The 12222-nt window shown below is 40.0% G+C and overlaps 1 protein-coding gene across 2 annotated transcripts in view; it reads right to left on the bottom strand.

The window, feature by feature from the left end:
- MOXD1 (monooxygenase DBH like 1) overlaps positions 1–12222 on the bottom strand; it is a 761450-nt gene that overhangs the window by 367134 nt on the left and 382094 nt on the right. For both annotated transcript variants that reach the window (XM_085609291.1, XM_085609290.1), the window contains exons 3-4: positions 9886–10053; positions 9232–9315 (exon numbers count right to left, since the gene is read on the bottom strand). In XM_085609291.1, coding sequence (XP_085465417.1) covers positions 9232–9315; positions 9886–10053 — 252 coding nt within the window. The remainder of the gene's footprint in view (positions 1–9231; positions 9316–9885; positions 10054–12222) is intronic.

Below are 12222 nucleotides of genomic sequence, written 5' to 3'. Positions count from 1 at the left end.
AAAACACTCGGGCATATTCTCAAGGACTTATCGCCAAGTTATCAGCACTTTATCACAGCCAAAGGTGGCAATAAGTTTATCACCTATTCACAGGCTGGTGCTAACAGCCCATATCGCTAGTTTTCCTGCGATAGCAGCCGTAAAAAACATTGCCACGGATGACACCGGCAACTAACGCTAATGAGATGCAGAGTAGGCATTCCCATGCAAAAACCCACAACAAAACCACTTCGCAATATTCCCAACGACCAGCCAGATCGGCGATAAGATCACAAAACATGTGTTAAGGCGCGTTAGCAGGAGGGATTTAACACCTACTCTTACCTGGTGTTAAGTCAGACGACAACCTTCACCAGAAAAGGGAGCCCAGCCCAGAGCCACACCTGAAGAACCACAGATGCCATGTAGCTGCCAATCAAGCAGTTCGGAGCCTCAAGAGGGCCACAACACCCCCCGCCACCACATCCAGACCCGCCACCCCTGGACACCCCCCACACTCTCCGGACTACCACAGAGGCAGCGCACACAAAGACAGCGGACCCTCAGAAAACGCACCAGCCTCACAGACTTAACAACAGAGGATGTCATTGCCCATTACAGGCTCAAAAGGACAACCATCCTACACATCCAGACCATCATTGCCCACATGCTGACGGTACCAACACAGCAGACCTGGGAGGATGATGAGGAAGATGATGCAGATGTAACACACCCCACTGCAGCTGCAGCAGCAATATCATGAAGGGACAGAATCCCAGAAAATGTCTTCACATGAGCACGCTCAGCTCTGGTGCCCCAACCTCAGTGCACTGCAACTCACGGACCCTTCTGATTGCATATTGGGTGACCTCTGTTCTTGCTCTGGCTACCACCATGATGCTTCGCAGTTGTTTGTGTTATGTTGGTGTTTTCTGTTTCCGCTTTAATAGTGATCACTGTTCAAGTTGTTGCCAGCACCAACCACTCCATGAGGGCTGGCTTACACTCACCCCACACCCATCCAGCACCAGCGTCACTGGACATGGGACCCTGGCAATAAAGGGGCCGGGCGCACATGCCCGTAGCCAGTTCCACAAACTATCTAAGTGTGTCCGTGTGGTCATTATGTATGCATGAGGGTCACCTGGGCTATGGGCGTGGTTAAGTTTTGGCCTTGCCAAGGTAGTAACTTATGCCTGTGTCTCTGTTGTAGTGTCGGCGCCACCGGTCCCGCAATGGACAATGTTGCAATGTAGCATGCCCCCGGAGTGCGGGCTTGGCCAAAGGGGTAAATGAGGGAGTGCAAGCACGCTCCGGGTCCGGGATAATACATGCCAACTGTTGTGAGTTTCACTGTAGCCGCAGCATAAGCCAAAGGTCTGCCCGAAACCGCAACGCGAGTTCAGCCAACCATGAACTCGGCATCTGTTTCTGCCCCATCCTTACCATAGGCCTACACACACATGGCCACCCACCTTCAACGCACAATATCACAGTGTTGTTTTCAGGCTTGTGGACATGCGCAGACAGGCATGACAATGGTGTGGTGTGGGAGTGCAAGTGATGCGACCGCACTGCGCACAATAGTGAATAGGCTCGGGGGGAGGGAGGAGCAGCAGTGAGGCTACGTATTACACATTGATGCTGCTCATTTGATACAAGCAGTACATGTCAAACAGGAATCCCTAAGTCACACATATCACACACCAATGAACCAGTGAGCCTGCCAACACATCATGCAGAACCAACTATTGACTCATGTCTCTCTGCACTGTCACAGGTGACCACGGATATGCACAATGCTCTTGGATAATGATACCCCTCCGAGCCCCGAACACACAGGCCCAGGGGCAGTACAATGCGGCCGAAAAACGCACCAGGGGCATCGTGACCTGCTCCTTAACGCATGTGGTCCACACTCAGCCACCTCAGTGTCATGGCGTTCACGATGTCATGATGATTGGCCTGCAGCCATGCTAATCGTCATGTAGTGTCACTTGCATTGTCAGTGTGGCTCACAAATGCGCATCTTTGCTGGATTTTGCACGTGTGCATGTGTTGGTGTTGAGATTGGTGATGTGTGGGGTGGGCCCCTTTGGGGACATGGGGTACGGGGGCCTACTTGGTGTTTGTATGGGTGCTGCAGTGTGCCACAGGGAGCAGGGACATAATCAGGAGTCATTGTGGTGGTGCAGTGTGCACTACTGAATTGTGCATGTGTGCCATTGTGCACATCTCCCCCCATGTCAGGTCATGTTGGGCAATGTCCGGATCCCCAACTCCTGGCACCGTATCCCGACTGATGACAGTGGCCACCATTTTCACAATGTCATCCAGCTCCTGGTGTGCATTGTCATCCGCACTCGGTCCGGGTGCAGTTTATAATATTTTTTTAGGTCTCGCTGAGCCCAGCGCATGCGCTGGCTCGGAGAGACATTTTGTATGTGAGTTTTCAAAGTGCTGCTGGCTGGCCTAGCGCTTGCATTCACACAACCGTGCACACGCGAACCGCTAGCCTTCAGCAGCACTTTGAAAACTCCTGCGTCATCGAGATCACTTTCGCTTTCAGCGCGATCGCGTTCGCAAAGAGGCAGGCTTTCAATGCTTGTTTTTCTTTACCTTCGGTGTAATCGCGGCACCCGTGCTTTACTTTTAATGTTATAATTAAAGCGCGGGTGCCGCGATTATACCAAAGATAAAGAAATAGATGTTTTTTTCTTTTTCTTTAACTTTGGTATAATTGTGGCACCCGCGCTTTACTTTTAATGTTATAAGTAAAGCGCGGGTGCCGCGATTATACCAAAAGTAAAGGAATAGAAAAAAAAACTATTTCTTTACTTTTGGTATAATTGCGGCACCCGCGCTTTACTCATAACATTAAAAGTAAAGCGCGGGTGCCGCGATTATACCAAAGGTAAAGAAATAGATTTTGACATGTATTTCTTACTTTTGGTATAATCGCGGCACCCACGCTTTACTTATAACATCAAAAGTAAAGCGCGGGTGCCACGATTATACCAAAGGTAAAGAAATAGATTTTTTTTCCTATTTCTTTACTTTTGCCGTTCCTGCTGCACCCAGGAGCCCGCCAGCGCGTACATGCGAACTTCGCTTTACTCTTAGCGTTTCTGTGAGAAATAACACCCACTCCACTCAGCATGGCGCTACACGGAGTAAAAGTGTTGGGATTCTTGGTAAGTGGTGACTTTTTCCATAGTTATTTCAAACTGTTGCTTTTAAGATTCTCTGTTCCGAGTTGACATTTAAAACAGCTACCAACCAAGATAAAGTTACTTATTAACTTCTGCCACAAGATAGTTATTTTTACACAAACCATTGCAAAATACGTTCATTTATTCCTGTTATTTACAGCGCTTAAAACAAGGTACAGTGTCATGCGCTATATAGAAAAAAGGGTTTGTTAATCGGAACATACCAATTTTACTCTGGCAAAAATATCATCTATTTTGTGTGTATTGTTAATCAGTGTCTGTTTGTGTTCAGCAGTAGAGAGTACGCATCACTTGCATTAGATTGCACCGTGCGTTGCTTAAATCCTCGGATATCCCGGGGGATCATGTTCACAATTTAAATATTACTCACTCTCTTTGTAGTGGATTATTAGCTCTTGAAAAGCTTCTGCGCAGTATTTACATTGTTTTTCCCTGAATGACAGTAAGTTTCATTCTCCAAAAGAGATTGTTTTAAATCTAAAGCCACAAAAGAAAAGAGAAGCGAGCCTCCGGCCGCAGGGCGCAATAGGTGCGCACATATTTCAATATTACGGTACGCTCGTCCCCTGGAGCTTCGGTTGATGCTTTAAGGTGAAGCTCGTATTCTGCTAGAACACACGCAGCACCTTCAATGCTTTCACTGTGAGGCTCTGCCTGGGAACGTCAGCTGTTGACATCTCCCTCTTAAAAGACATCCGGCTTTCTCTCTCACAAGTGTGAGATCAAAATAGACGATTTTATGGAGCACAAGATCACACAGGGCGCTCGCAAGACAACAGAGGTACCTGACGATTGGTTTCTGGTACTTAAATAAGGTAACAATATTCGGTACATTCAGCCTACCTCGTGAATAAACAGTCCGCGTGATACATTATGGTTTGTCTGAGATATCCTTTCTTTCTAATAGGGGCTTTGACCGGCACTGGCTGTCATCTCTCAGAGTTGTACAACAATCACAGACACATTGAATCTTTAGGATGATGGCAAATAAATCTAGGGTACATGAAGTCAAACTATACACCCACATTTTCTGATTCTGCTTGGATTTTAGGGAAAAATCAAGAGAAAATTGGCTGTTTGCAGATGAATTGCTGTGCAGTGAGTGGATGGTTTCAGACAGGTTTTCGTTCCTAGTGCACTCTGCCGTGGGTGAAATTTCTCTCACTTTTGACTCACTGCATTATTAACGAGGTTTGGGTTGAGGACATGGGTGAACAGATAAGTACCCAAAACAAAATGTTTAAAGAATGAAGTGTACCGCAGACCGTTGATAACATGGACAGGAGCAAGTATGGTACATGTTAGAGTATATTAAGGGCTTATATGATATACTATTGCGTATATGTTGTTTTATGGCATGTATGCCATGATAGGTTACAAAATGTTTTTGTTGCTATGGTAAGGTATTTTATAGAATGAATTTAATTTTTGTTTCATTACTTATGTTACACATTATAATTGCTATGTTAATGTATGCAATAGAACGCTATTTTATGTTATGTTTTGTTTGCAATGTTATGGCATGTCGAGTAACATATCTTGTTGTGGTATTTATTTCAATTATTAATGTTACATATGCTATGATTCTTATCTTAAGTTATTCAGAAGTATGCTATATTATGGTCTGTTTATAACACGGTATAGCATGCTAAGTTATAGTATGTTTTGGTAGTTATGTGTATTACAGAATGTTATGTTTTATCGTGGTATGTACGTTACATGCTAATGTACTGCATTGCACTGACATGCATCCTATGTTGTGTTATGTTCCACAGTGGGTTATTTCCAATTCCCTTCTTTCGCTCGAGAGGAGATGAGCTCAGTACCAGAGATAATCATGGAATCAATTGTTTTTTTATAAACTTTTTTTGGAACTGTGCATGCTAATCAGTCCACTAATCAACGGATTAACTACACACATTTACACAACTTTAACATTACTGATTCCTTTCGGATAGATATTAAACCCCATGTGTCTACATGAATTGTATTCATATATTTTATTTGTAGCTGTTCACTGTCTAGTGTAATGTTTGCACAAGCATTGGCATAGCCAATAGGTCTCACATTTGGAACCTTATAAGTATTTAGTTATGCAGCACAATATCCCTGGTGCAACAACATCAACTGTTGCATGTCTAAACACTTATAAGGTCCCAAAGGCGAGACCTATTGGCTATGCCAATGCTTGTTTTGTTTTTTTGTTCTGCTTTTATAGTACATTTTCCCATATGATGCGGGGGAATTGCAGGCCTGTCGCTGGTTATCGCAGATTTTTGTATCGCGATTGGCCACATCCCAACTTTTTTCGCGTTTGTGTTTCGCGTTTTTTCGGTGTCACGTTGGTTTTAACGCGGTCATTTGATGCGTTTTCGGGAGACTATCGCATGGTGCCGCCGGGTTGAGAATACTACTTTAACACGGCGTTGTTTCCCCGCGATAGACTGCAGTATGCAAAGTTGCGATAAGCTAATTTTGCGATAATTATCACACGTTCTTGAGAATATCCCCTTCAGAATTACTGGATGATGTCATAGGTGATGTCATCAGTGATGTAATTTGATATGTCATCAGTGATGTCACTAACTATGTCATTAGTGATGTAATATGTGAGGTCATAAGCAGTGCTTTGGGGGGTAAGTTATAGTTAGTTCAGATAACTGTAACTGCTGATTTTCACGGGTTTTGTATGAGTGAAATCACCTCAGCCTAATTATAACGTCCCTTTAACCTTTGTGTTTTTCAGTGAATATATATATATACATATATGTAGATATGTAGATGTGGCATTAAGTATAGAACAAATTAGACATACTTTTCTGATGATATTTTGGTCTTTGATATTCTAGTTACATTCAGAGAAAAAGGGGACTTTCTGTCTGCACCATGTGCTGAAAAGAGCTGTGAGTTTATGAGGCTCTGAGGGGCAGCTTCCTTTGTGACAAGTCATTGCTTAATCTGGAACAGGGGTTCTTTGTTTTGTCACACAGGGTCTTCGTGGCATCAAAGCATTCCAAAAGAAGGCTTACTAGCTTGTACTTCTTAAAAGACATTAAAGGAACGCAGCCTCCCTCCTATTTGAGATCTGTATTCATTTTTTTAATTAAGCTTTCTGCTTGGAAAGACAGCCTTTCTCAAGAGGGATTAATTATCAGAGGATCATAATAGGTTTTTGAAGCCTGGTTATAATTAAGAAACTGGATATTATAATTTTCAGAATGAGGTGTACCTTCCCTTTGCAGTCAGACAAAGGGATCTTTGGTGGCTGAAAAGTGTTTAGAACATATTTATTTCGCTGGCATGAGTAAATAATGAGCTATTACTCATCGTGTAAAATAGCCCAAATCAACAAAAAAGGATGTGTGATTTAGCTGGTCTCGTGCCTTGGTGGACTAATACGTCTATGCCATGGGATTCTGTTTGACTGTGTGGTCAGGGTAGAACTCAACCTTTCATCTTTCTGAGGTCAATAAATGTGACGTGTACATGTCACCATGCGTTGCCTTCACCAATTCTCAGGTCAATGGTGTCTAGGCCTTATGGTGACTTATTTGGCAAATTTGCTACAAAGTACAGCTTCATAGTTTAGAACAGGATAGTACTACTTGTATTTTGTGTTCGAGGTGAGGTTTTGAAGGAAGCCCTCATCTGCGCATCCACAGTGACTTTTCTTCTTTGTAACTATAGAAACACTGTTATCAGCAACAAAACTCTCAGTGAACGAGTTCTTTACAAAGTCTGTTCCATATTTTACTTAAACTCTCAAGTGACATCAATTGACATGCCACAGGTTTTCAATAAGAAATAGATGAAATCACAATTCCACCCACAAAAGTTTTCAAAGCTGACAAGGTGTGTAACTTAACAAAGTTGTGAAGTGCTTCACATTTACCAAACTTTAAGTACTGGTATGATATCGCCCAACAGAATTTTGTGACACTTTTGTTAATTCTTTATTATTTATTTTTGGATGTCTTGTGGAACAACAATATGTTTTGTGTTTCCTTTTTTCTAAAAAACCTATACTTAGCATGAGTTTTCATCTGTATTTTTTAATTTCTACAAGTTGTGAAGTTTTAAAATAAACGTAACAGTTTTTTAATTTGACATACACAAACTTTGCAAAGCCTAGTTCCTTCAAAACAAATAATGCAGTTGCTGCCCTTTACGTATTTCAGTGCTCATTCTTTGGAAAGTTCACAATTGATTAGCGGTTCAATGAAAATTAAACATTTTGTTAGCTATTCTGTGTTAGCCTTCTTTACAATAGCCTGAACGATGTGGGGTGCGCCCAGAAAAGAGTAATCTAATTTCTTGTTTGCCCCCTGCACTAGATCAAACAGAGAGTTATGCTGTATTATGTTATGCTATACTATGCTATGCTCTTGGCACTTTTGTAATCCTTTCAATCATTGTTATGGAACTATAGAGCTTTGCTCATTGAGAAGCCTTTTCATGTGGATGTAGATTAACCAGCATTTGATAAACTGTTATTTGTTGGTTGTGTGTAGTTAGTAGAGAGTTTTTTTTCACATTTTAGTTTTGCAAAGGTATACCTGAGTTGGCGTGGAAGTAAAATGAGTTGAGTCTTAGGGGCACATGCATCAAAATTGTAAACTACAATTGTGAGCTCCTGAGAATCGCAATTAGCTCATCGCAATTTACAGTGCATGGAAGTCACAGAGTTTCAGATTATGATTCCTAGGGGGGTCGCAAATCACTCTACCTCATAAATTTTAATGAGGTAGAACACAATTTGCGACCCCCTAGGAATCGCTAATATTACGGGGATGGTTGCCTGCTTTTAAATAAAGCAATCTTTTTTGTTGTAAAGAAGCCTGTTTTCCTTAAAGGAAAACAAGATGCTTTACAAAAAGTAAAATGAAAAGTTTTCTTTTCATTTTTAAAGACCACTGCCTGCTCTTATAAATTCTTTTTACAGCCATTCACAAAGGGGAAGGAGTCCCCATTTGCGAATGGGTTACTACCTACTTGAAGTAGGAGGTAATATGCAAATATTTTGGGACCACATTCATGGTCACAAAACATTCATCCATACAGTTAGGATTCGGTATTTGGAAGGGACGCCCTTAACACGCCCCTTCCAAATTCCAAATCGCAAACCCATTTTGCGATTCTGTAACAGGTTACCAAATCGCAAATTGGGGTATGCTGTATCTGAAAAGCATTTTTTGCATTCGCAAATGGACCGATATGCAGAGTCAGCCTGTTCGCGAAGGCAAAAATGCTTGATGCATGTGACCCTAGTCACTAATTGTGGCATTTCATGAGTATAGGTGTATGAATCAATGGACTTTTCCACTTTTTTTTTTTAATTAGGTGCTCTATTGTCCATTAGTCTGTGCTTGGTGTTTTCATTTATTCATCACCAGATTCATGAAAGCGGCTACTCTTCCTCATCACCAGCCCCCATATCTTTAATGCTCAGCTCTTTGACTGTTGGAAAACCAGCCTTTCGGGTTACATAACATAACCAAACAATGGCCACAATTTTATGGTGAATATTTGTATTTGCAAAAGAACCCTAGCACTAGTGGTTGCTCGCGGTAATGGAAATTCAAATACAAATAGATTTGTGCATTCATTGAACTTCATTCAAGTTCACGTGAGTTCTAACACACCCTTTTAGACCTACTTTGAGTTCTTCTTCATTAGTACTACAGCAAGGAATCTATGCATGTTACAGAAGTTTTCTTCTTTTTAAGTATAATTGTATTTGATTGCGCGAGAGAGCAAAAAGCAGCAGGCAGCCCATTATTTCATTTCAAAGGATTTAGATGAAGCATCTGCCGTTGGATACCTTTTATCTTTTGACTTTCAACTAACAAGGCACTTAACTTCGGTTATACAGCAACATTCCTGTCATGGCTTGTTTGTCAGGAAATGCTGCTTAAATCCATAGACAATTAGTTGCTTTACTGCCTCATGACAATCAGTTCATGCCACTTTTGTAGACGTCATAATTCTAATAAACTGCTTTAAACACTGTCTCCCATACCTTTACAACATGATGTTTTGTGTTCAGGGCAGGCATCTTGAACATCTGACACCAATATGTAGTGTCTTTGTATGGGATAGGCACCTGTCTTGAAGGAAATAAAAAAAGGCACAATTAAAATATTTTGGTGGATTTAGAAGGATTAGAAGACACATAAGTATTGCAATAGGTTTCAAATTAATAGCTGTTTTGCTTATATATACATAGATATACATATATATATATTGGTGAGCAAGCCTGTTGGGCAGGAGAAACGCGTACGATCAGCCGACAATAAAGCATTTATTTTGTCAGAACACGGCATCGTCATTCCTGGTTATACTAGGTGTCGTCAATTTAACCGGACCTAGCTTGGTTGGTCCGCCGTCGACGGCGCGCCCTCTGCTTTGGAGCTACGATGGGGAAAAGCATGCAACGAGTGTGCAATATATATATATTCAATGCTTAAGTTGTAATATATATTAGTTATAATGTGTTTTGTTAGAAAAATAAAAACAATCTCATAACTAGATAGTTGAGTTGGATCTGTGGTACAACCAAAAGGGAAAACACTTTACAGCTTCTTTAAGTTCTGACGTGTGGAAATGAGGCAAATTAAGTAAACAGAAGCAGAAAGACCTTACAATACATGAACATGGATAAATTGTAACTTACGTCATTATTTGTAAGGTTAAAATAAGGCATGTCTGATGAAACATAATTTGTATTCTCTGGGTTTAACAAACGGAGACTTTTCCTCCCACGATTTGATCCATGATATTTTGCACCTTCTGCACCAACGTCGTCTGAGTGATAGGCCCAAATCACTCTAATTGTGCTCTCCTACAAAAAAAAATATATACTATTTAGAGTTAACAAGTGAAACACTGCAATACTACATTATAAAATTTCGTTTTAGCACAATGTCATCTAAGAATAAGTTAGTCAAAACAAAATATTGCTAGAACATCATTCAGCTGGAGAAAAAGAGTTTCTTTATGCTCCAAATGGTTCTCTAAGGAAATTGCTAAACCAGGAAATATTTTAATGTGCAAAGATGAACAATACTTGCTTAGTAAATCTTCACTTTGCTTTAGAAAAACTTGAGTGCAGAGTTGATCTTCTCCAGGTATGTTTCTCTAGTACTTAAAATCATTCTTAAAAAATGACATTTCTAGAATTGGTTTTAAAATTGATAGTGAACACTGTTGGAACATTGTAATGTATATCTTTTAGCAATGTCATATTGTTTAAGCAGCTCAACTATACTTATCTTTTTCTTTAGAAAATAATGTAAGAAGCTTTTTGTTAACTTCTTACCACTGGCTGACTGCTTACCACTGAAAGCGTATGTAGGAAAATGGACAGTTCAGAGTAATAATCGTTTTCTGTGTGAAAATGCCATGGGGTACACAAGACTTATACCATGTACTCGTCATTTGCCCGGCTCTAGGACAACCTATGAGATTTTTAAAAATACATTATATGTTACAATTAATATAACAAGAAGGGAGAATGTTGTCAAATGTATTTGATTTCTACCAAATCAACGTGTCTGTTACATTCTATCTACATTTTGAGGAGTTTAGAGGTTATTTATATTGATGAATTGTACTGAAATTATAGACTGATTTAATTTTATTGTTGACATTAGTGAATGTCTCAATCAATTTGAATAAACTTGTAACTTGTAACTTGAGTTTCCATATGCATTTAGCTTAGAGAATGAATCATAAAAACTGATATTATATCAAAATCATGGAAAATAAATGCAAATCATAACATTGAGAAAATGGCAACATGTTGCTTTCAGATTATGTAGGCTGCAAAATGAGAAGATTGCTAATAAAATGTACACAGCATATTATCTATCTTTGCAGCACATTTCAAATGTGATATTTAATCAATGTTTTAAAATGATACTATTACATTAACATTTGTGTTTTATGTACAAGATGAATGGGGCACTCACCACTTAAATATTTACTAAAGAAAGAAGTTATTGCTTTGTTTTCATTTTATTTTATTTTTTATATCAGTTCACACAAACCATATAAATATTCCAATTAAATAATCTGTATCATTCAAGAACAATATCATAAATTTGAAACAAACCAATAAAATAGCATTATCCGAATTTAGAATTTTGGCATATGTGAAAACCAAATTAGCATTAATAATGAACAAATCACTAAAGCACTTTTGTTCTGATGTACTAAGATCCCATTTGCAGAAAGTGGTCGTAAATTGTGCATTAACTTTTTAAAAATGGAATCTGATTTTGCGAACCGACCTATTATCTAATAGTTCATAAAATAACAAATCAAAGGAGTTCACAGAATGACCTGCCTTATTAATATTCATTGGGCAGGTCACAATTTGCAGCCCCCTTGGACTGGCTGCAATCACATGGATGGTGGCCTGCAACGGACAGCAGACCATACCTGTGATTGCATTCTATAACTGAAAACTTTTTTGAAGCAGCCCATGTGCCCTAAAGGATCTAGTACTGCTTTAAAAAACGCTTTTAGGAGGATGAGTCAATTGTCCTGTAGACCATTGCCTGCTCGACCAGAGGTCGACACTCTGCTTCCCAAAGTGAAGGGATCCCAAGGGTGCCCCTCCCCCAATGCAGATTAGCTGTCACCTTGTTTGGGAAGTCCGTAACTTGTCAATGGTTTGTGACTGAAATTCCAGTTGCAAACCATTGTGGCAAACGATATCAAACAGCAATTACAGCCCTTTTACTAATTGCGATTTGGTATGGGCCTGAGAACCCGTTTTATGAATCAGAAAATGCTTTATGACTTGCAAAATGGTTTATGTACATTACTGAAATGGATTTTACAATAATAAAACCAGTGATCCTGTGAATCTCGGGGTTTGCAGTCACAACATCCTTTTGTACATCTGGTTCTTTAAGCTCAGGTGTGAAATCTTGTGGTAGTGACATAATAAATGTTCAGATGATTCAATTTCTATTTTACATAGTTTACATATGCAGTTTGTGGG

This window comes from Triturus cristatus, chromosome 6 (assembly GCF_964204655.1).
Source record: "Triturus cristatus chromosome 6, aTriCri1.1, whole genome shotgun sequence".
NCBI classification, from domain to species: domain Eukaryota; kingdom Metazoa; phylum Chordata; class Amphibia; order Caudata; family Salamandridae; genus Triturus; species Triturus cristatus.
This window is presented reverse-complemented; position numbering and strand designations above follow the sequence as displayed.